The sequence below is a fragment of the Pseudophryne corroboree genome, chromosome 1, assembly GCF_028390025.1.
Source record: "Pseudophryne corroboree isolate aPseCor3 chromosome 1, aPseCor3.hap2, whole genome shotgun sequence".
Lineage (NCBI taxonomy): Eukaryota > Metazoa > Chordata > Amphibia > Anura > Myobatrachidae > Pseudophryne > Pseudophryne corroboree.
In genome coordinates, this window is record NC_086444.1 from 1,117,770,465 (window position 1) to 1,117,796,294 (window position 25,830).

General features: G+C 48.8%; 1 protein-coding gene across 4 annotated transcripts in view; it reads right to left on the reverse strand.

Moving 5' to 3' along the window:
- RFC1 (replication factor C subunit 1) overlaps positions 1–25,830 on the reverse strand; it is a 131,688-nt gene that overhangs the window by 67,878 nt on the left and 37,980 nt on the right. For all 4 annotated transcript variants that reach the window (XM_063922722.1, XM_063922742.1, XM_063922712.1 and 1 more), the window contains exon 5: positions 12,515–12,735. In XM_063922722.1, the coding sequence (XP_063778792.1) occupies positions 12,515–12,735 (221 nt within the window). The remainder of the gene's footprint in view (positions 1–12,514; positions 12,736–25,830) is intronic.

The window sequence follows — 25,830 nt, forward strand, 5'->3', positions numbered from 1 at the left end:
ATCATATGAAAGAATTATATGACTAATTATGAGGATTACTTTCAAGGGTATCATTAGCTGGAGATGATTATGTAATAGCATTTAAAGCTTCAAAATCCTAGTGGAATTACCGGTGTGTAGATGTGTCATAGGTACTTTACCTTTTTGATGTTTTAAAATACCACCACTACCAATATTATTTTGGTGAGCGTATATATATTTTCAATATTTTTTCATTATAATTATATTGTATGATCTTGTCCAGAAAGGTTTTTATGAATATGAGCAATTAAAAGTTATGTTTTATTAATAATCATTTTCCAATTATTTACATAAAAGAGTGCTCCACAAAGGAACTTTTTTTCTGTGGGAAATCGTCTCTGGGTTTCCGGTATTAGAGTATGTTCTATAATAAGGGCAAATATTAGGGGGGAGAGGGGGCAGCCCTGACGTGTGCCATTGGAAATGCTAAGTGGGGCGGATGGGGTACCATTGATAAGGACAGTGGCAGAGGGGGTGGAATATAATGCTAGGATGCTAGTGAGGAAGCCACCGGACAGGCCATAGGCCTCCAAGGTGGGTTTCAAGAAGTCCCAGGAGATCCGGTCAAATGCTTTTTCGGCATCTAAGGAAAGCATGATAGTGGGGCATCTCCTGGAGTTAGAGATATGTATAAGGTCAATGGCACGTCTGGTGTTGTCTCTTGCCTGGCGGCCCGGGATAAAGCCTACTTGGTCGTAGTGGACAAGGGAAGGGAGGTATGGGTTAAGACGGTTGGCCAGGATCTTAGCAAAGATTTTCAAGTCTAGGTTCAGGAGAGATATGGGGCGATAGCTTGCGCAATTAAGGGGGTCCTTGCCTTCTTTGGGGATCACCACAATTCTAACCTCTAGCATCTCAGGGGGAAAAGGTTCGCCTTGGACAATCCCATTGAAGAGAGAGTGTAGGTGGGGGGAGAGAAGGGCAGAGAATTTCTTGTAGTAGAGAGCGGTGAACCCATCTGGGCCCGGAGATTTGCCTATTTTTTGCATGAGTATAGTCTGGGTGATTTCTTCCACCGTAATCTCACCGTTGAGAAGGTCCAAGGCGTCCGGGGGTAGTCTGGGTAGTTTAGAAGCAGAGAGAAAGTGGGAGATAAGGTCGGATCGAGGTTGGGGGGGAAGAGCCCGGTGGAGGGGGCGGAAGGTTGTATAGGTCGGTGTAGTAGGATTGGAAGGCGGCTCTAATGGCTGTGGGATCCTGAATGATTTGGTAGAGAGAGTTTCTGATAGTGACAATGTTGGTTTTGGCTCTTGTGGAGCGGAGTCGGGCCGCCAGGATCTTGTCCGCCTTGTCACCCTTCTCATAAAAAGATTGGCGAAGCCACTTAAGACGCTTGGCCACCCGTGTAGTAAGAAGAAGATCGAGTTCCGCTTTAATGGTGCGAAGTTCGGACAAGACCGCCTGGTCGGGAGACGCCTTGTGTTGGGTCTCAAGTGCATGGAGTTTAATGGAGAGCCTGTTGTATTGGGAAAGGGATTGCTTTTTAGCTTTTGAGGCTAGGCTAATAAGGTGTCCTCGAAGGACAGCCTTGTGCGCCAACCAGAGGGTGGGTCTAGAAATATCGGGGGAGTCATTTAAGGTGAAATAATCAGAGATTTTGTCTTGAAGATGGGACTTTGTCTCAGGGTTGTGTAGGAGGGAGTCGTTGAGGCGCCATGTCATGGGGCGAGGACGGGAAGCCAAGCCTGCCAGGTCGCAGGAGATGGGGGCGTGGTCGGACCAGATTAGTGGGTGGATATGGGCATCACGGAGGTTGATAGCAAGATCATGACTGAGCAGGACCATATCAATGCGGGAGTAGGAGTTATGAGGGGCAGAGTAGAAGGTATAGTCGCGGGCAGAGGGGTCTTTTATCCTCCAAGAGTCGTAGAGGAGTTGGGATCGCATGAGTCGGAGGAGGGATCTAGAGCGAAGGGAGTCCGACGGGGAAGGAGTAGGGGAAGATGTAGAGCGGTCTAGCTGTGGATTGAGAACGGAGTTGAAGTCACCTGCAAGTATAAGGTCGCCCTGTCGGACTCGAGTGAGGAGATTATCTAGCCTTGTAAAGAACCGTTCCTGTCGCTGGTTAGGGGCGTAAACGTTAACCAGGGTGCATGTATTATTGTTGAGTTTACCCACTAGGACAAGGAATCGGCCGTCTTTGTCAGCATGAGAGTCTAGGAGTTCAAAAGACAGGTGGCGGGCAATTAAGATTGCTACTCCACGTTTTTTGGCTAGGTGATCGCAGGCATGAAAGGAAACGGGGAATGGTTTACATTGCAGGGTAGGGTGAGATTCGTGCACGAAGTGAGTTTCCTGTAGGAAAATCAGATCGCCTCTATGGTGTTTAAGGGAAGCAAAGAGCTTGCCTCTCTTTTGAGGGCTGTTCAAGCCCTTCACATTATGAGAGAGTACCCGGAGACCCATGGGCAGGCAGCAGTGAGGTAGGCAGATTTGAAAGGGCGGGAGTGATTGGAGGTGGAGAAGGGGGAGGGGGAGACAGATCGAAGATATATGAAATGAGAGAGAGTGTGGTCAGAGGAGGGGTGGAAGGGAAAGAGGACCGGAGGGGGTGGGGGGGTGGTTGGTCGTCTGGCGGAGGAGGCCAGGACCGGTAAAGCTGACAAGGGGAGGGAATACTAGGCGTTGGGGGAGCACCTAGGTCAGCGGTAGGGCCCGGGGCCCTGTGGGGGCGCGGCATGGGGCCCTGATCGCGAATCACGAGCCGCTGGGGAAAAGATAGGAGGCAAGCCTCCCCTGGGGGTACCTGAGGGAGAAAGCTGGAGAGAAGACAGGTAGAGAAGATAGCTGGAGCGCCCGCCCCAAGGGGCGGAGAATAGGAGGGGGGGGAGGAGGGGGGAGAGTGGGTCAAGTATCTGCATGGAAACATATCAGGAGAGTAACTTTTGAGTATGTAAGCAGTTAGACATTTAAACTTCCAAACAACGTAACATTTCAATAGAGGATAACAACAATGCTATTGTGAAGCAACCAAGGGATCAGGAAGTAGCGTCACGAAGAGCCTAAGGTAATGTAGCACTTCAGGTGGGGGGGGGTACGACCAGAAGTGATCGTCCCAATTCAATGTGGGGTGCTGTAGCGTAGAGAGGTGAGAGTTCTCAGGGCACTGGGGGTGGAGCCTGGGGGGCCCCGGAGGACGGCACCGTGAACCACTCAGAACGAGGAGACCGAAGCGAATCCCGCCGTGTCCGTGGTGGGAGGGATGGAGAATGGACATCTTGGTCAGGAGCGGGGATGCCCAGTTTAGAGAGGAGCGTTTGGGCCTCAGATTGGTCTCTAGCTGTGAGGAGCTTCCCTTGGTGCCACACTAGGATCCGGAAAGGGAAACCCCAGCGGTACTTCACGTTGTGACGGGAGAGCAGGGAAGTGATGGGTTTGAAGTCCCTGCGTTTAGCTAAGGTTAGCGGGGATAAGTCCTGAACAATCTGGAGTGGGGTGTTTTGGAAAGTCACAGATCCCAGCCGTCGGGCCTCCCTCATAACGGCCTCCTTCGCAGTGAAATAGTGCATTCGGAGAATGACATCTCTGGGCTGAGAAGAGTCCTGGGAGCGCGGTCGCAAGGCCCGGTGTGCTCGGTCCAGGAGGAGATGTTCCTCAGGGGTGTCGGGCGACAGGTGTGCGAAAAGACGTTTAAGGTAGAGTTCAAGATGAGACGCCTCGACCTCCTCAGGGATACCCCGAATCCTCATATTATTTCTCCTTGCTCTATTGTCTTGGTCTTCGTTCTCCTCCCGGAGGTGGGCAACATCCTGACGGAGTTGATGCAGCTCGGTCTCTGCTGTTTGTTGGAACGTTACCACCTCTTCGACTCTTCTTTCGAGTTGGTCCGTTCTGGAGCCGATATCGGCTATATCGGATTTCAGGGAGTGTAGAGCTTGGACTGAGGACTTAATGTCCGCATCTCCTTAAGGAGGGAGAGGAAGTCCTTGCGGGTGAGGGGTGTGAGATCGTCATCTTCGGCCTCCGATTCGGAGGGGCCCCGAGAGGGGCCGGGATTGTCGGGCCTGTTCGTGGCTGGGGTGCTTTTTTTGGTCAGAAATGGTGTGAGATCGGACCCCTGGGATTTTTTGTTACCCCTGGTCATTTTGGGGGCGTAGGGGGGTAGGTGGAAAGCAGGGTGAGGAATGGGGGTGGCGTTCCAGCTGTGAGGCTCAGGGCCAGGGAAGGTGACTCGGGGGCTTTAAGGGGACATTACGGTGTGGACATCAGCCGAGCCCGGCAGATGGAGCCCGCCCAGGGAGGCCCGCGGGAGGAGAGGGAGGGCACCCCGGCCCGGACTGGAGGGTGAGAATCCGAAGTCGCAGGAGAGGGGGTCCCGGAGACTATCTCCACCGCTCGGGGACCACAGGGACGTGTCCCGGGCACGGACCAGCCGGCGATCGGGGCAGCCCCGCGGCGGGGACCCGGTGGGGGAGAGGACCGCGGGCTGATGTGTAAGCGACTCCCAGGCGGGTTCCCGCGGAGGCCTCAGTGGGGTTTAGGTGGATGGAGGCAGAAGGGACCGCGGTCCCGGAGACTCACCAGACGGCCGCCGCTGGAGCGGGTTGCAGTGAGCCGGAGGTTGAGGGTGGTCCGAGCCGGCACCTCTCGAAAGAGCGTGTATGGGCTTCCAGGTGAGTAGCAGGAGTGGGGGAGATCCCCTCAGCCTCAGTTTGATTAAGGTCGCAGGAGGGGGGGGATGGAGCTGCGTCCAACCCCTCGAGCGTGGCTGGGCCGTCGGCCGTCTGCGGGTGCTGTGGGGTATGGTGCAGGATGAGGGACTGCAGCGGGGAGCAAGGGTCGGTGAAAGCGGCTCACCTCTGCGCAGACGGGCTCTCCAGGCCGCAGGTCCTCCGCTTCTCCGCCCGGGTCCCGAGGTCCAAGATGGCCGCCGCCGTCAGGGCTCCGTGCCTCCCGCAGCCGCGTCCGCCCGGATTCTTCCCCCTCCCGCAGCACCGCCGATCTCCGGTGCCAGGTAAGGGAGGTCCGGGTGTTTAAAGCAGGGATGGGGGTCCCGTGAGGGCACTCCGGGGGCTCCAAGGGCGGACGCCCTCCGCGACGGGTATCGCCGGAAATCGAGGCCCCGGCTTCAGGTGGGTGCGTAGGCCGCAGTCCGCAGAAGCCAGTATACCGGCTTCCCGACTCCGCAGCACAGGTCCACCGGTGTGAGGGGGTCCCGGAGGGGTAGTAGATGGTTTGGTGGGTTGAAAAAGTGGTCTGGGGAGGGAAACAGAGGGATAATTTCCTCAGGGAGTAGAGAGCTCCCTGTTTGTGCAGCCACTCTGATCGGCCTCCAGGCCACGCCCCAGGATCACATACTATTGACTCTCACAGATGTATGATATTGGATAATTTTGCTCAATAAAAACACAAGCGTGTCTATTTTTCTTGTCTCGTTTGTTTGATTTGGTTCTCCATCTATTTTTAGGACTGGTTTGAAAATCTGAGGTAGTTTTAGGCCAAATTTCAGCAGAAATATAGAAAATTCAGTAGGGTTCACAAAAACTTTCAAGCACCACTGTAACAACATCTTCACTAAATGTTCTAAGAAATAAGAAAATGTCAGGGATAAGACATAAGGGGCGGGGGATTCTATTAGCCATAAGCTCTTATTGGAGCCTTGCGCACTCCCAGGTATTACAGTAGGTAAAATATTGCTCATCTTTTCTTGCATCGCTACGAGCAAAAATAAACCAATGTTTTACTGCCCAGCAGCCGGCGGAGTCTTCTCACAGAACCTCATGGCTAAATGACTCTGCTGCTTAAAGTGTATATTCTGCTAACAATATAAAATGTATGTAAAAAAAAAAAAAAGGGAGGTTGCGCTTTGATACTCTGATCACAGAAAAATAAGATTTTACTTACCGATAAATCTATTTCTCGTAGTCCGTAGTGGATGCTGGGACTCCGTAAGGACCATGGGGAATAGCGGCTCCGCAGGAGACAGGGCACAAAATAAAAGCTTAAGGATCAGGTGGTGTGCACTGGCTCCTCCCCCTATGACCCTCCTCCAAGCCTCAGTTAGGATACTGTGCCCGGACGAGCGTACATAATAAGGAAGGATATTGAATCCCGGGTAAGACTCATACCAGCCACACCAATCACACCGTACAACTTGTGATCTGAACCCAGTTAACAGTATGATAAACGCAAGGGAGCCTCTGAAAAGATGGCTCACAACAATAATAACCCGAATTTTTGTAACAATAACTATATACAAGTATTGCAGACAATCCGCACTAGGGATGGGCGCCCAGCATCCACTACGGACTACGAGAAATAGATTTATCGGTAAGTAAAATCTTATTTTCTCTGACGTCCTAGTGGATGCTGGGACTCCGTAAGGACCATGGGGATTATACCAAAGCTCCCAAACGGGCGGGAGAGTGCGGATGACTCTGCAGCACCGAATGAGAGAACTCCAGGTCCTCCTCAGCCAGGGTATCAAATTTGTAGAATTTAGCAAACGTGTTTGCCCCTGACCAAGTAGCTGCTCGGCAAAGTTGTAAAGCCGAGACCCCTCGGGCAGCCGCCCAAGATGAGCCCACTTTCCTTGTGGAATGGGCTTTTATTGATTTTGGCTGTGGCAGGCCTGCCACAGAATGTGCAAGCTGAATTGTACTACAAATCCAACGAGCAATCGTCTGCTTAGAAGCAGGGGCACCCAGCTTGTTGGGTGCATACAGGATAAACAGCGAGTCAGATTTTCTGACTCCAGCCGTCCTGGAAACATATATTTTTAAGGCCCTGACAACGTCAAGCAACTTAGAGTCCTCTAAGTCCCTGGTAGCCGCAGGTACCACAATAGGTTGGTTCATGTGAAATGCAGAAACCACCTTAGGTAGAAATTGAGGACGAGTCCTCAATTCCGCCCTGTCAGAATGAAAAATTAAGTAAGGGCTTTTATATGATAAAGCCGCCAATTCTGACACACGCCTGGCTGAAGCCAAGGCTAACAGCATCGACACCTTCCATGTGAGATATTTTAAGTCCACAGTGGAAAGTGGTTCAAACCAATGTGACTTTAGAAAACTCAACACCACGTTGAGATCCCAAGGTGCCACTGGAGGCACAAAAGGAGGCTGTATGTGCAGCACCCCTTTTACAAATGTCTGAACTTCAGGTACTGAAGCCAGTTCTTTCTGGAAGAAAATCGACAGGGCCGAAATTTTAACCTTAATGGACCCTAATTTTAGGCCCATAGACAGTCCTGTTTGCAGGAAATGAAGGAAACGATCCAGTTGAAATTCCTCTGTAGGGGCCCTCTTGGCCTCACACCACGCAACATATTTACGCCAAATGCGGTGATAATGTTTTGCGGTTACGTCCTTCCTGGCTTTGACCAGAGTAGGAATGACTTCTTCTGGAATGCCTTTTTCCCTCAGGATCCGGCGTTCAACCGCCATGCCGTCAAACGCAGCCGCGGTAAGTCTTGGAACAGACAAGGCCCCTGCAGTAGCAGGTCCTTTCTTAGAGGTAGAGGCCACGGTTCGTCCGTGAGCATCTCTTGAAGTTCCGGGTACCAAGTCCTTCTTGGCCAATCCGGGACCACGAGTATAGTTCTTACTCCTCTCCTTCTTATGATTCTCAGTACTTTTGGTATGAGAGGCAGAGGAGGGAACACATACACTGACTGGTACACCCACGGCGTTACCAGAGCGTCCACTGCTATTGCCTGAGGGTCCCTTGACCTGGCGCAATATCTGTCCAGTTTTTTGTTTAGACGTGACGCCATCATGTCCACCTTTGGTTTTTCCCAACGGTTTACAATCAGGTGGAAGACTTCTGGGTGAAGTCCCCACTCTCCCGGGTGAAGGTCGTGTCTGCTGAGGAAGTCTGCTTCCCAGTTGTCCACTCCCGGAATGAAAACTGCTGACAGTGCTATCACATGATTTTCCGCCCAGCGAAGAATCCTTGCAGCTTCTGCCATTGCCCTCCTGCTTCTCGTGCCGCCCTGTCTGTTTACGTGGGCGACTGACGTGATGTTGTCCGATTGGATCAACACCGCCTGACCCTGAAGCAGAGGTTTTGCTTGACTTAGGGCATTGTAAATGGCCCTTAGTTCCAGAATGTTTATATGAAGAGATGTTTCCATGCTTGACCACAGGCCCTGGAAATTCCTTCCCTGTGTGACTGCTCCCCAGCCTCTCAGGCTGGCATCCGTGGTTACCAGGATCCAATCCTGAATGCCAAATCTGCGGCCCTCTAGTAGATGAGCACTCTGCAGCCACCACAGGAGAGACACCCTTGTCCTTGGCGACAGGGTTATCCGCTGATGCATCTGCAGATGCGATCCGGACCATTTGTCCAGTAGATCCCACTGAAATGTTCTTGCATGGAATCTTCCGAATGGAATCGCTTCGTAAGAAGCCACCATTTTTCCCAGGACCCTCGTGCACTGATGCACTGAGACCTGGCCCGGTTTTAGGAGGTTCCTGACTAGCTCGGATAACTCCCTGGCCTTCTCCTCCGGGAGAAACACCTTCTTCTGGACTGTGTCCAGAATCATTCCTAGGAACAGTAGACGTGTCGTTGGAATCAGCTGCGATTTTGGAATATTTAGAATCCACCCGTGCTGACGTAACACTACCTGAGATAGTGCTACTCCGACTTCTAACTGTTCCCTGGATCTTGCCCTTATCAGGAGATCGTCCAAGTAAGGGATAATTAAAATGCCTTTTCTTCGTAGAAGAATCATCATTTCGGCCATTACCTTGGTAAAGACCCGAGGTGCCGTGGACAATCCAAACGGCAGCGTCTGAAACTGATAATGACAGTTTTGTACTACAAACCTGAGGTACCCTTGGTGAGAAGGGTATAGTGGGACGTGGAGATAAGCATCTTTGATGTCCAGAGACACCATATAGTCCCCTTCTTCCAGGTTCGCTATCACTGCTCTGAGTGACTCCATCTTGAATTTGAACCTTTTTATGTAAGTGTTCAAGGATTTCAGATTTAAAATTGGTCTCACCGAGCCGTCCGGCTTCGGTACCACAAACAGCGTGGAATAATACCCCTTTCCTTGTTGCAGGAGGGGTACCTTGATTATCACCTGCTGGGAATACAGCTTGTGAATGGCTTCCAAAACTGCCTCCCTGTCGGAGGGAGACTTTGGTAAAGCAGACTTCAGGAACCGACGAGGGGGAAACGCCTCGAATTCCAGTTTGTACCCCTGTGATACTACCTGTAGAATCCAGGGATCCACTTGCGAGTGAGCCCACTGCGCGTTGAAATTCTTGAGACGGGCCCCCACCATATCTGAGTCTGCTTGTAAAGCCCCAGCGTCATGCTGAAGACTTGGCAGAAGCAGGGGAGGGCTTCTGCTCCTGGGAAGCGGCTGCATGGTGCAGTCTTTTTCCTCTTCCTCTGCCCCGGGGCAGAAAAGAGTGGCCTTTTGCTCGCTTGTACTTATGGGAACGAAAGGACTGAGTTTGAAAAGACGGTGTCTTTTTCTGCTGATGTGGAGTGACCTGGGGTAAAAAGGTGGATTTTCCAGCCGTTGCCGTGGCCACCAGGTCCGATAGACCAGCCCCAAATAACTCCTCCCCTTTATACGGCAATACTTCCATGTGCCGTTTGGAATCCGCATCCCCTGACCACTGTCGCGTCCATAACGCTCTTCTGGCAGAGATGGACATAGCACTTACTCTTGATGCCAGGGTGCAAATATCCCTCTGTGCATCACGCATATATAGTAATGCATCCTTTAAATGTTCTATAGTTAACAAAATATTGTCCCTATCCAGGGTATCAATATTCTCAGTCAGGGAATCCGACCATGCGACTCCAGCACTGCACATCCAGGCTGAGGCGATTGCTGGTCGCAGTATAACACCAGTATGTGTGTATATACTTTTTAGGATATTTTCCAGCCTTCTATCAGCTGGTTCTTTGAGGGTGGCCGTATCAGGAGACGGTAACGCTACTTGTTTAGATAAACGTGTGAGCGCCTTATCTACCCTAGGGGGTGTTTCCCAACGCGCCCTAACCTCTGGCGGGAAAGGATATAATGCTAATAATTTTTTAGAAATTAGCTGTTTTTTTATCGGGGGAAACCCACGCTTTTTCACACACCTCATTTATTTCCTCTGACTCAGGAAAAACTATTGGTAGTTTTTTCTCACCCCACATAATACCCTTCTTTGTGGTACTTGTAGTGTCAGAAAGGTTCAATGCCTCTTTCATTGCCGTGATCATGTAACGTGTGGCCCTACTGGACATTACGTTTGTCTCGTCACCGTCGACACTAGACTCAGTATCTGTGTCAGGGTCTGTGTCGACCCACTGAGGTAACGGGCGTTTTAGCGCCCCTGACGGTGTCTGAGACGCCTGGACAGGCACTAATTGATTTGCCGGCTGTCTCATGTCGTCAACAGTTTTTTGCAAATTGCTGACATTATCACTTAATTGTTTAAATACAATCATCCAGTCAGGTGTCGACTCCCTAGGGGGTGACATCACCAACACAGGCAACTGCTCCGCCTCCACATCATTTTCCTCCTCATACATGTCGACACACGCGTACCGACACACAGCACACACACCGGGAATGCTCTGATAGAGGACAGGACCCCACTTAGCCCTTTGGAGAGACAGAGGGAGAGTCTGCCAGCACACACCCAGCGCTATATATATATATATATATACAGGGATAACCTTATATAAGTGTTACTCCCTTATAGCTGCTGTTAATATATTTATTTGCTGCCAAACGTGCCCCCCCTTCTCTTTTTTACCCTGATTCTGAAGCAGGACTGCAGGGGAGAGTCAGGGAGCCGTCCTTCCAGCGGAGCTGTGAGGGAAAATGGCGCTTGTGTGCTGAGGAGATAGGCTCCGCCCCTTCACGACGTCCTTATCTCCCGCTTTTTCTGTGTAAAATGGCAGGGGTAAAATACATCCATATAGCCCAGGAGCTATATGTGATGTATTCTTTTTAGCCACCTAAGGTATATACTGTAATATTGCGTCTCAGGGCGCTCCCCCCCCAGCGCCCTGCACCCTCAGTGACCGGAGTGTGAAGTGTGCTGAGAGCAATGGCGCACAGCTGCGGTGCTGTGCGCTACCTTAGTCTGAAGACAGGATCGTCTTCTGCCGCCGATTTCACCGGACCTCTTCGTCTCTTCTGGCTCTGTAAGGGGGACGGCGGCGCGGCTCCGGTGACCCATCCAGGCTGAACCTGTGATCGTCCCTCTGGAGCTAATGTCCAGTAGCCTAAGAAACCCGATCCACTCTGCACTCAGGTGAGTCCGTTTCTTCTCCCCTTAGTCCCACGATGCAGTGAGCCTGTTGCCAGCAGGACTCACTGAAAATAAAAAAACCTAAACTAAACTTTTATTCTAAGCAGCTCAGGAGAGCCACCTAGATTGCACCCTTCTCGGCCGGGCACAAAAATCTAACTGAGGCTTGGAGGAGGGTCATAGGGGGAGGAGCCAGTGCACACCACCTGATCCTTAAGCTTTTATTTTGTGCCCTGTCTCCTGCGGAGCCGCTATTCCCCATGGTCCTTACGGAGTCCCAGCATCCACTAGGACGTCAGAGAAATCAAGGTATAATATTTTGCAGTACCGGACTCATTATAATACATGTTCCTGATGACATCAAAACTCAGTGAAAACTATTCAGAAAGCGCACCTTCATTTAAACACATGTTTCTAACTGATCACAATATCATCCTCTAGTTCTAATATTTGATAAACCTCATTTTATGACGCCAGCATTCCGTATGGCATTTACAAACTTCTAGGACTTGGTGAGGACTAGATGATTGTAAATTATTTCCAGCTCTGTAAAAGCACAGATTTGGGAGGAAACAAGGTATGGTATGACATTGCTCTATTCATCAAGTCAACATGAGAATGTCAACATTGGTCCAACTGTAGACATGCAGCATGTCTGTCGGCAAAGCATCCCCGTTAAGCTAGTGGTCTCTTACATTCTCCCGGCGGCAGCTCAATCGTCTTCAACCCGGTCCCGGTGGTGCTGCGACAGTGACTTCCGGTGTGGATCTGTGGTGCTGCAGCGTTCCGTTGAGTGTTTCTCCCCCTATCCCTAACACCCCCACCTCCCAAAACCATCAGCATCATCACAGTATGTACATTTCACATGGCGACACTTCAGAGGTCAACACTGTGAACATGTCGACAGTCTGAAAGATGTCGACATTGCGGTGTCAGCATAGTTACTGTTGACCATGTGAGACTGGATACTGGTTTCACATGAATTATATATATATACATATATATATATATATATATATATACATACACATATACATACATATATACATACATACATACACACACACACACACACACACACACACACATCCATCTCATGTCTAAATAATCTATGTATACATTTATGATTAGCCCATTCAGTGTTCATGAATAAAAACATGGTATTAGGAGGAATAATACACCTCCTGGAACATATAACAAATATTTTACAGATAATTATATATCATACATACATGGATAATGATTATAAAACACAGTAACTAAAGAGATCGACTTACGTCTTCCTTTTTGCTTTCCACCAGCTTCTTATTAGAACGTTTAACACTGTCAAGCCCAAAGTAATCTACCACCGAGGTACAGATTCGCCGTTCGGGGGTCTTGGCTTTAGCTGGCACAAGGGTTTTGGCTGTGACCAGAGATTTTGCAGGGGGCGAAACAGCTGAAGTTCCATTTTCTTTGGGTTTCTTGGGCTTTTTCAAGTAAGCAAAGTCTTCTTCATCTTAAAGAAGGATAATAATAAGAGTGCATAATTGACACAGATCTGATGTAGAAGGTAACGTGAGAACAGACCAGAGGTCATCAAGCACAAAATATATGTGTCTGTCAAGAAAAAATACAATATTGTGGCACATCACTTACAGCAAGAGGGTGAAAATGTCCACAGGCAATAAAACAGTTTTAGCAGAAAGTGGAATAGCTGTAAGATTGCAAACTACAAAGTCAAGATTTTAGGTTTAGAATACAAATCATTGCAGGAAAACATTAAAACCAAACACCCCTTTTGAATCTCAGCCCAATGCCAATTATTAACAGCAGTTTAGAATAAATTTCTTCAAATATAGTTTTTCAAAATAATTTATTCCCCCCGCCCCCCTCCCAAAGAGCAGCCTAAACCATTAACAGAGAACTAGAAGACCCATGTAAGCGGCAAAGGCCAAGAATGGACAAAACAATGTAGGATGCTGCAGCAAATCAGGCAAGCCAAAGAAACCAAGGGGGCCCAGTATGTAATAAAAAGGGGGTGTACTCCCCCCTCCCCTAACCCTCTGTTCCACCCCTAGCCTAAACCTAAGTCCCCCTCCCGGCTGCCTAAACCTAACCCTCCCTCCCACCGCAGCCTAAACCTAACCCTCCCTTCCCCCACAGCCTAACCCTAACCTCCCCCCTTAGTGCCTGACCTAACCACCCCCTGCGAGGTGCCTAAACCTAATCCCCATCCCCGCTGCCTAAGCCTAACCCTCCCTCCCTCCCCCACAGCCTAACCTCACCCGGGGGTGCCATAACCCTCCCTCCCCGCAGCCTAACCATAACCCAACACACACACAGCCTAATCTCACAGTTGGCACCTAAACCTAACCCCCTCTCCCCGATCTCCTGTCCCTTCCGTAGCCCCGGCATTGGGATTCTAAAGAGTGTCGGGATTCCGGCATCTGTATTTTAACTGCCGGGATCCCGGCATCTGTATTTTAACTGCCGGGATCCCGACAACCGGCATTCTGACTGCATCCCAAGCAAGGAAGCCTATAGCATCTTTTATTGAGCTAAGGAGATGGATACGGGTGAAAACTGACAAAATATAGGTGTCAGATGTACACTACTCGGCACTATTCCTTTAAGCTGACGGGGGTTATAGAACGGGCAAATCTTGTACTTATTTACAATGAATTATCACTGTTAATGGAATCAGATAAAGGTATTTATTCCCAGGAAACCAGTATGACAGTGTGCTGCTGGGAACACGTGGCACTGAGCAGCTTCAGTGCAAACACCTTGTTTGTTTCTTTGTTCTTCTGAGCGGATCACGTGTTTTCAAGCAATCACTTCAAGTGCTGTGTGCCTACAAAATTAGATTTCAGCCGTGGAGGTAAACATTACTTCTAGCCAAACAGAATTACGATAACCCATTAAGCGATATTGCGGAGAACAGATCAAAAGCAAACAAGGCAAAATATTATCCCTATCAATCTGATCATTAATACTGTGCATGACTCATGGCTGACTGATGCAGAACACCACCAGGGGCGAAACACCGTGCACTGCAATATTATCAGACACCAACAGTGCTACAGGCAACGCAACTCACAGCGATCAGGGGTTTAATAGAAGACACATTGTTGTTGATAAAATAAATACAATTGGTGGCAAGATGATATAATTTCAATAGACGTTCAGCATTTATTTTTTGCAGATCATCATCTGTTGAAGTGTTTATATGGAGTTAGCGCTTTATTTATTGAATACAAATGCATTAAACACAGAACAGGTTCCTTTGTATGTTTAATCATATTAGCATCAGTTTTGCCAGAGTTACATGGTAAGCAGCAGGATGCATTTTACATTTGTTAAAACATTATCCAGTCACTTGCTCCATACCAAAAGTCACATTAAAAGTCACACGGACACTCAAACACAGGAAATATAACACAGGCTTCCACAAACTGCAATATATAGGCCAAGGTGTTTAAGATGGATTATAGAACTGTTTTAAATGTCCGTTTAATGGTACATTTAGATTAATGTTGAATACACACTAACATTATATCCTCTTCCTTCCGGAGGTATTAAATTGTGGAGTTTGGAACTTTCTTGAATTGATGTACGTTATAAGGAGTATCTTCTATATATAATAAACTGAAGAAGCCGTACGGATGTAACCATGGTTACCAACCGGAAATGACGTATCGGCCTATGGAAGAAACAGGAAACCGGCCGGACGAGCGCCGCGATGATTCATGGGACTTGTAGTCTGATTTATGTATAGGAATCAGCTGCGCCCGCCGGCCGGGGATTGGATAGGGTTAGTTTAAAACTAGATTCCGGGACAGATGGACATATTCCTTTCTGGACACACACCTTGAAAAAGACCCGATTGAGCGGGTAGAAACGCGTTGGTGGACGTGGGGTGACAGAGGCAGCTGACTGGACTAAGACCCGACAGTGAAAACCATCTGCATACATGGTCTAAGGAACCCGGGCTATCCAATAGACTTTTATGCCGTCGAGATTGTTCTATGCGAATAACCTTGCATCCAGCCGGTAATTGTTCATTTTTGCAGCCTCCAGAGGATTCCCCACTATTGCTGTTAATATGCTATTGCACTTGCACTTTCTTTGATTGATATTGGAAATTATGTTTTTAATTTATTAAACTGTACTTCACCATATGGTATATATTTTTCTCAATTTCCTTACATGCACATGAGGAATAGATCCACCTACGTTAACGTGGAGGAGGAAAAAATTATTGGTGAATGTATCCAGTTTTATATTTATTACACTGTTTTTAGCGCATTGTGATCCACTTTCTGTCACTCTTGTTGTTTTAGTCTATATGTGGGGAGGTTGAGAGCACCCTCCTAGACAGAATTTTTCACATCTGCTGCTGTTCCTGAGCGCACTCTGACACTTTTTTCTCCACCTTTTTGTTTTACCAGTACAAATGTGTCCTCCAGCTGTGGCATTATCTCCCTGGATAGAGGAGCCCGGTGCAGGTTTAAAAAATACGGGGGACCCCTACGTGTTTTTGGAAGAAGGACCGGTCCAAGAGCCCAATGCTGGTTGTAATAATGCGAGTGAACCTCATTAATTCCTCTGTATGTTTGCAACTAGAAGCGACTCAAAGAGCTAGGGTTCGGATTAGGCTGCGGGGGGAGGCATTGGGAGGTTAGGGGGACTGGGGATTAGGCCTGGGGCCTAATTCAGACCTGATCGCAGCAGCAAATTTGTTAGCAGATGGGCAAAACCATGTGCACTGCAGGTGGGGCAGATATAACATTTGCAGAGAGTTAGATTTGGATGGGTTATATTGTTTCTGTGCAGGGTAAATACTGTCTGCTTTATTTTTACACTGCACTTAAGATTTCAGTTCGAACACACACACCCCAAATCTAACTCTCTCTGCACATGTTATATCTGCCCCACCCAGTGTTCGCAAATATGCGTTATAGCGCGTATGTTACGAGCTATAGGCAGTGAGTGACTCAATTTTGAAATATGAGCGGGTCCTGCAGTACGCACCGACTCCCTAACCTATCATTGCCGGGCCAGCGTCCCCCACCTGAGCCAATCGCCGCTGGCAGCGTCTCCCGCCCGTGCCTCAGCCAATTACCGTCGGGCCCGCCGTGTTGCAGGCACAGACGCTCCTCCAAGACTCCCCGTCACCGGAGCTGTACTGCGGGGTAGAGAAGCGGCGGTGGCCTACTGCTGTGCACCGAGCACCTCTCACTGCGCCTGGATCACCTGGGGGAGGCTTCCTGGCTGCTGTGTCCGCGCTGCTCCGGCGGTAAATCCAGTCATGTGGGTGCGTGACTGTGAAAGGCCTCCTGCCCCCCTTGCCAGCACCAGTGTGCTCCCTATCCCCCCTGCCAGCGCCAGTGTGACCCCCTATCTCCCCCTGCCAGCGCCAGCTTGCCCTCCTATCTCCCCCTGCCAGCGCCAGCGTGTCCCCATCTCCCTTCCTGTCAGCAGCAGTGTGCCCCCTCATCCCTCCCCCTGGCAGCAGTGTGCCCCCTCATCCCTCCCCCTGGCAGCAGTGTGCCCCTCATCTCTTCTCCAGCAGCAGCAGTGTGCCCCCTCATTCCTCCAGCAGCAGCAGTGTGCCCCCTCATGCCTCCAGCAGCAGCAGTGTGCCCCCTCATGCCTCCAGCAGCACCACCTCATCCCTCCCCCTGGCATCAGTATGCCCCCTCATCCCTCCTCCTGGCCCTGGTTGGTTGACACCCATTCCCTCTCTGCCCCAGGTGGATGGTTCTAGTCTGTCTTTGTTCTGCTATAGACCAGATCAGATTGAACTTGGTACTGCATATAGCAGGTGTTTGTGTGTGTAATCACGCTGACTACATTTTTTTTTTTTTGGGGGGGGGGGGGGGGGGTTTGTTTAATGTATGTCTATGTGCTCTGCCTGGCGCAATGTGTATAACGTGCTCTGCCTGGCGCAATGTGTATAACGTGCTCTGCCTGGCGCAATGTGTATAACGTGCTCTGCCTGGCGCAATGTGTATAACGTGCTCTGCCTGGCGTAAAGTGTATAACTTGCTCTGCCTGGCGTAAAGTGTATAACTTGCTCTGCCTGGCGCAGTGTGTATAACTTGCTCTGCCTGGCGCAGTGTGTATAACTTGCTCTGCCTGGCGCAGTGTGTATAGGAGGTTCTACCTGGTGCGATGTGTATAAGCGGCACTACTGTGTGGTGTAATGTGAATTGGCACTATTATGTGGCCATGCCCCTTCCCCACGAAGCCACGCCCCTAATTTTTTGCTGCGCAGGTGTAGGAGGGGGAGCACCAATTCACTTTCAGCCAAAGGGCACCAAAATGTCTACTTACAGCTCTGGTGCACAGTGTCCTGTATGCTACACAGCCCTTGCAGCACTTTTGTAGTGTCCAAATCAACTCTTGTGATTTTATATTTGAATCAATAAGATTAATAAGAACCTTCATTCCGATGGAATCCAGAAAAGGACAGGTAGGACCCCAATTTTTAAAAGTGAGGGGTCCCTGGGACCCCCTTTTTTTTCGGCTCAGCGCGATCACTGCCCACCTGAAGTGCACATGGTTTTGCTGCTGCGATCAGGTCGGATTTAAGCCCCTAGTCTCCTTTCTACCTCGGTGTCGAGATCCTGATGGGGATGCCGCTGTCAGTATTTTGACTGCCGGCATCCCATATACTGTAGGGTTCTTACTATATTATCTCTGTAAACCAGGACACTCGTAAATTACACAGGTTCCGTGGCTGGCTGACTTCAAGCCTGCATTTCACCTAGGTTTAATCAGATAGAGAATCTGTGTAATTCATGAGTGTCCCAGTTTAAAAAAAATAGTATGGTAAGACTATACATAGAACAGCGTGCAACCTAAGCGCATTGCGCTTCAAATTCATTTCTAATCAAAAACACAGTGACTATTCTTAAATTAGAAAAGACTAAAGAAAGATAATTATTAGAAGTGTACAGTACTGACCATACTTAGAAAGTGTACAAACTATAATCCAATACCAAGGCCAGACAAATGTAAGTACTCACAGGAGACTCGCAAAGCAATAGATTAACAGCCAAATACAAATCTTTAGCATATGCTGTAAAGTATCAAAAGTAGTGAGAGTAAGCCAAAGAAACCAAGCTATAAAGTATAAACCCTTACTCTTATATTTATTCCACCTCTGTTTTAGTCTGTGTCTTCTCGCTTTCTCACTTTATGACACGACACCGTCATATACAACCCCATCACTAGTAATGCACACACACACAGACAAAATACTGCCTAGCACAAGAACACTACAATTATTAACTAAAATACTCTGTGCTGCTGTGATCATTCCAGTAGTATGATAGACTAATGTACTATAAACATCACAGGTAAGCAGGTGATTGTGGCTAATCTTTGAACCTAAACACACCCCGTAGCACGGCATATCCCCAATGATTATACCTTAGATGTATTATTTCTGCATAACAAATTAATTAGGTACACAATTTTGCGTGTTCTTCTTCAGGAGATATGACCATGTATAGTCCGGTCACACAATATGTGTGTGTGTATAGTAATATCCCACGTCAGTAATTTGTTAAATATTAAGTAGCTTAGCGTTTGTATTTGTTTTGTATGGCAACATATTGCAATCTGCAAGACTAGCTCACACTCACACAGTTAATGGTTGACTATGACGACACACAACTAACTTCTGATCAGCAGTAAAATAACCTGGATGGCTATAGTGATTTGTGCCCCTCCACTTATATACAGATGGAGCCCTCTTCATCTTTGCCTTTAATAGGATTAACTGAGCCAGGGCAGTCGGACTTAGGGGTATATTCACTTAGGGTCGGATCCATTCCGACATGCATTTGTTGGAATGGATCCGACAACCCCTATTCAATCCCATCTCAATTACACTTTAAAAAAAGTTGAATTGAGATGAGACCTGTGAGCGGAGGAGAGGGGGGGGAGCCGCGGGCAGACGGAGGAGAGCAGCGCTGCAGAAAGATTTCTCACAGCCGCCAGACCTCACGGCAGTGTCCACCCGGCTCCAGCAAGCGTGACCTCACTTGCTGGAGCTGGATGGACGCTGCCATGAGCGGCGCGGCTGTGACACATTCCCCTGCAGCGCTGTGGTCCCCTGTCTGCCCGCGGCTCTCCCCCGTCTCCTCCTCTAAGGTCCCTCACCTCAGTCCGACATTTTTTTATGTCGGACTGAGATGGTCGGAAACAGGGCTAAATCCTGTAGAATTTGGCCCCGTTTCCTTCAAAAGTACATGAATCGGCAGCTATTACGCCGATTCACGTACAATTCCCCGACTTGTCGAATTAAAATAGCGGGGACTGAATAGGCCTAACTGAATGTACCCCTTAATCCCCTGCTGTATTTTTCTCTCTGTACTGTGGCCCTCATTCCGCCCTGATTGTACGCTGCACTTCTTCGCAGCGGTGCGATCGGGTCTGGAATGCGCATCGTTGCCCGGCGCGATGCTGACAGCGAAGAAAGCGGTCACAGCGGCGACCGCAAGAAGACGGACAGCAGGAAGGCGTTCCGGGGCATCAACTGACCATTTGAATCCATTTTCGGGGAGTGGTAAGCAAAACGCAGGCGTGTCCAGGCGAATGGAGGGCGGATGTCTGACGTCAAAGCCGTGACCATCATCGCTGGACCCGTCGCACAGGGTAGGTATGTCCAGGGCTGGTCCTGTTTTGTGTGAAACTTTTTTAGCATAGCAGGGCTGCACAAGCGATCGCAGCCCTGCTATGCTAAAATACACTCCCCCATAGGCGGGGATTAGTTGATCGCACCAGCAGGAAAAAGTTGTTTGGTGCGATCAACTCGGAATGAGGGCCCGTATTGCAGCTGAGAACAATAGATGAAAGGCTTATGCTAATAAACCATGGTGCACCTAGGCGCAGCAGAGAAGCCAAGATGATCGTGGCTCCATCTGCAAGTCTTCTGTTTACATATCAGCAACATATTCCCCGAAGCTGTACAATCAGGGGACGCTCTGCAAGTAAGATCAGGTGGATTTCCCATTTACAAAAACACCAATGAAGCTGCCAGTATGGCTTTGGCACACTGCAGCGGATCCCGAGGAAATGAAGAATAGATGAGGAGAACTAAATGTTTGCAGTATTAAGCATCCTGGTCAGATAGGAACCCAGCCGCCAGTAACACTGTGTGGATTATCATGGCAAATTCGTATACAACAAAAACATTTTCTTCCCTAAAGCATCGGGTGTAATAAGGCTGATGAGATGTAAGTGCGCACCTCCCAGTAATACTCATGCAGGATGGGAGGCTTATTAAGCAGTGCTCCATGTGCTACTATAGAAGCAACACACAAATGTTTACACAAGTATTTATCTTGGTATCAGATAGCCTTAAAAAATGGAAACAACTAGAATTAATGCAAAGATGGAAAAAGGCTTGTTCAGCAATATGCTATACTGAAAACATAAGTTTTAAATGCACTTCTGAATCAGAAAATAACCTTTTTAGCCACAGCATAAACGTATATTTCCATTAAAAGCTGCCCTGTAAGTCACAGACACACAAAGGTCTTCACTCGTAATTAAAACAGTGACTTCACACGTACAGCTCGTTGTTGCAAAATACAGGGATAACACACAGATGGCTACATGATTACAAGTATACGTATATATTCTGTAAGACCATATCCACGCATTTGTTGTGCTCCAAATGGGCACCAAACGGACATCCTCTTGTTTTAGCACTGTGTGCAGACACACCAGGTGGCGCGGCATCCACACATCCCCGGCCCCTTCCCAAATCCATGCCTGGGTCCCAGCCTTGTGCCTTCCTTCACTCCCACATATCTCCGCCAGGCCATCCATAATTATAACAAACATCTGTAAAAGGGAGACACACACCTACATAGATACACGGTGTATGACTTATCTAAGGTGACGTGGAACCAACACAGAGATGAAGCCTATATTCTGGGATCTTTAAAAGTCTTCCAAATATTTTAGACTGTAAGTTGCCACTGGGCCCTTATAAGCACTTTGTGGCTGTTTAGAAGTGTCTGCTTGTATGTACGAGGGTGGTTCAGTAAGTAAGGTAATAAGACCGTTAGTGTTTAATGTTCTCCAATTCATTCTAATATCACACAAGAGCAGGTAGACCACTGCTTTCTCTCACGGCCATTAGACTGTGCCTCATATCAGTCATACTGTCCCATCAGGTGTAAGATGGCGGGGCTGGTGGAAACATGGTCACACATTGAGGTGCGTAGTGTGATCAGATTTCTGTCACTAAAGGGCACATCAGCAGCTAAACTTGAACGCCAACTTGTCTAGGTGTACGGTGATAGCGTCATGTCACGGAAACAGGTTTGGTGTACTGCCTGTGGTGGACATGCTTGGCCATCCGAACCACTGCTCATCTTGAATGTCTGTCCTGCTGTTACCAAAGGCAGTGCACCAAACCCAAACCTGTTTCAGTGACATGGTTCCTGTTGTCCTTTAGACGCAGAAATCTGAGCACACTACCCGCCATCTTACAGCTGAGGTTGGGACAGTATGGGGGAGATTCAAATGTTTGAAAAGTCGGTTGGGTGTCTGTTTTTCCCTGTCTATTAGATAGGAAAAAACAGACTCCCAACTGACTTTTCAAACATTTGAATCTCCCCCTTTGACTGATATGAGGCGCAGTCTAAAGGCCAGTACTCACGGCCCGATGCTGGAGAGATGTGTGCTGAGCGAACCGCTCAGCACACATCTCTCCCGGCGCTCAGCACAGCGCGATCTGTGCTGAGCGTGCGGGGGGAGACGGGGGGGCCGCTCACTTCACCCAGCGGGTGAAGTGAGCGACCCGCTAGATTGGCCTGCATGCAGGCCAATCTAGCAGCAGCGATAGCGATGCGCGGGGCTGCGCATCGCTATCGCTGTTAGAGCTACACACGGAGCGATCTTGCTGAAAATCTAAGCAATCTAGTCAGATTGCTTAGATTATCGCTCCGTGTGTACCCCCCTTAAGCAGTGGTCTACCTGCTCTGGCCTGGCAGGAAATCAGAAAGAATTAGAGAACATTACACATAAGAGGTCTTGTTACCTTACTTCTTGAACCACCCTTGTAGCTAGAGCACATATGTATTTATGTTGTCTGTTCAAATACCTGCTTACTATGTACTTGCATGTAGGGGACAATCTACTTTAATCTGGATGACTGCCAGACTTAAAATACAAGGGATTATAAAGATAATAAAAGTTTTGAGAGTTTGCCATAATAAATATATGTTTTTAATAGCATTATGACCCCCAGATGTCCCAGTAGAACGGACAAAGACCCCCACCCATTACAATAAAAGTGCCAAAAGAATTAATACATACTGGCACAATTGTGAAATAAAATAGAATTAAATTTATTTGGTGTAGAAATGCCAGCTACAGAAGCTAATGTCACCATAGGCTCGCTGAGTTTTGTACGCAGTCCTACGAGAGGCATATAGCCTCACTTATGAGCCCTACAGACACGGCGATCTGCCGCCGAGCTGCCCGACCGCCGATACGGCAGACGGGCGACCCGGCGGCGGGGGGGCAGTGAAGTTTCTTCACTCCCCCTGTCACCCGGCTCCGTAGCAGTGCAGGCAAATATGGAAGAGATCGTCCATATTGGTCTGCATGCACAGCCGACGGAGCACCAGCCATGAACGAGCGCGGGGCCGCGCATCGTTCATCGCTGGTGACTCCACACTCAAAGATATGAATGGTATCTCGTTCAATAATGAACGAGATCGTTCATATCTTTGAAGATTGTCGGCCAGTGTGTAGGGCCTATTATTCAGATTCCATAGTGTGAACCTACCATCCAGGACTCAAACTTGTGAACAATCTAAAATAAATACAGAAAAATAAGATTTTACTCACCGATAAATCTATTTCTCGTAGTCCGTAGTGGATGCTGGGGACTCCGTCAGGACCATGGGGAATAGCGGCTCCGCAGGAGACAGGGCACAAAAAGAAAAAGCTTTTGGACCTAGGTGGTGTGCACTGGCTCCTCCCCCTATGACCCTCCTCCAAGCCTCAGTTAGGATACTGTGCCCGGACGAGCGTACACAATAAGGAAGGATTTTGAATCCCGGGTAAGACTCATACCAGCCACACCAATCACACCGTACAACTTGTGATCTGAACCCAGTTAACAGTATGATAACAGAGGAGCCTCTGAAAAGATGGCTCACTACAACAAAAACCCCATTTTGTTAACAATAACTATGTACAAGTATTGCAGACAATCCGCACTTGGGATGGGCGCCCAGCATCCACTACGGACTACGAGAAATAGATTTATCGGTGAGTAAAATCTTATTTTCTCTAACGTCCTAAGTGGAAGCTGGGGACTCCGTCAGGACCATGGGGATTATACCAAAGCTCCCAAACGGGCGGGAGAGTGCGGATGACTCTGCAGCACGAATGAGAGAACTCCAGGTCCTCCTCAGCCAGGGTATCAAATTTGTAGAATTTAGCAAACGTGTTTGCCCCTGACCAAGTAGCTGCTCGGCAAAGTTGTAAAGCCGAGACCCCTCGGGCAGCCGCCCAAGATGAGCCCACTTTCCTTGTGGAATGGGCTTTTACAGATTTTGGCTGTGGCAGGCCTGCCACAGAATGTGCAAGCTGAATTGTACTACAAATCCAACGCGCAATAGTCTGCTTAGAAGCAGGAGCACCCAGCTTGTTGGGTGCATACAGGATAAACAGCGAGTCAGATTTCCTGACTCCAGCCGTCCTGGAAACATATATTTTCAGGGCCCTGACTACGTCCAGCAACTTGGAGTCCTCCAAGTCCCTAGTAGCCGCAGGCACCACAATAGGTTGGTTTAGGTGAAACGCTGAAACCACCTTAGGAAGAAATTGAGGACGAGTCCTCAATTCCGCCCTATCCGAATGAAATATCAGGTAAGGGCTTTTATAGGATAAAGCCGCCAATTCAGATACTCGCCTGGCAGAAGCCAGGGCCAACATTACCACTTTCCATGTGAGATATTTTAATTCCACCGTGGCAAGTGGCTCAAACCAATGTGATTTTAGGAATCCCAAAACTACATTGAGATCCCAAGGTGCCACTGGGGGCACAAAGGGAGGCTGTATATGCAGTACCCCTTTTACAAAAGTCTGAACTTCAGGAAATGAAGCCAATTCTCTCTGAAAGAAAATCGACAAGGCCGAAATTTGAACCTTAATGGACCCTAACTTTAGGCCCATGGACAGTCCTGTTTGCAGGAAATGTAGGAAACGACCTAGTTGAAATTCCTCTGTCGGGGCCTTCTTGGTCTCGCACCACGCAACATATTTTCGCCAAATACGGTGATAATGCTGTGCGGTTACATCCTTCCTAGCTTTAATCAGGGTAGGAATAACTTCATCTGGAATGCCTTTTTCCTTCAGAATCCGGCGTTCAACCGCCATGCCGTCAAACGCAGCCGCGGTAAGTCTTGGAACAGACAGGGTCCCTGCTGAAGCAGGTCCCTTCTTAGCGGCAGAGGCCACGGGTCCTCTGTGAGCATCTCTTGAAGTTCCGGGTACCAAGTCCTTCTTGGCCAATCCGGAACCACTAGTATAGTTCTTACTCCTCTCCGTCTTATAATTCTCAGTACCTTGGGTAAGAGAGGCAGAGGAGGGAACACATACACCGACTGGAACACCCAAGGTGTTACCAGAGCGTCCACAGCTATTGCCTGCGGGTCTCTTGACCTGGCGCAATACCTGTCTAGTTTTTTGTTGAGGCGTGACGCCATCATGTCCACCTTTGGTTTTTCCCAACGGTTCACAATCATGAGGAAGACTTCCGGATGAAGTCCCCACTCTCCCGGGTGTAGGTCGTGTCTGCTGAGGAAGTCTGCTTCCCAGTTGTCCACTCCCGGAATGAACACTGCTGACAGTGCTATCACATGATTTTCCGCCCATTGCAGAATCCTTGCAGCTTCTGTCATTGCCCTCCTGCTTCTTGTGCCGCCCTGCCTGTTTATGTGGGCGACTGCTGTGATGTTGTCCGACTGGATCAACACCGGCTGACCCTGAAGCAGAGGCTTTGCTAGGCTTAGAGCATTGTAAATTGCCCTTAGTTCCAGTATATTTATGTGAAGTGAAGTCTCCAGGCTTGACCACACTCCCTGGAAGTTTCTTCCTTGTGTGACTGCTCCCCAGCCTCTCAGGCTGGCATCCGTGGTCACCAGGATCCAGTCCTGAATGCCGAATCTGCGGCCCTCTAGGAGATGAGCACTTTGCAGCCACCACAGAAGAGATACCCTTGTCCTTGGAGACAGGGTTATTTTCTGATGCATCTGAAGATGCGATCCGGACCATTTGTCCAGCAGATCCCACTGAAAAATTCTTGCGTGGAATCTGCAGAATGGAATCGCTTCGTAAGAAGCCACCATTTTTCCCAGGACCCTTGTGCATTGATGCACTGACACCTTTCCTGGTTTTAGGAGGTTCCTGACTAGCTCGGATAACTCCCTGGCTTTCTCCTCCGGGAGAAACACCTTTTTCTGGACTGTGTCCAGAATCATCCCTAGGAACAGCAGACGTGTCGTCGGAATCAGCTGCGATTTTGGAACATTTAAAATCCACCTGTGCTGTTGTAGTACTTCTTGAG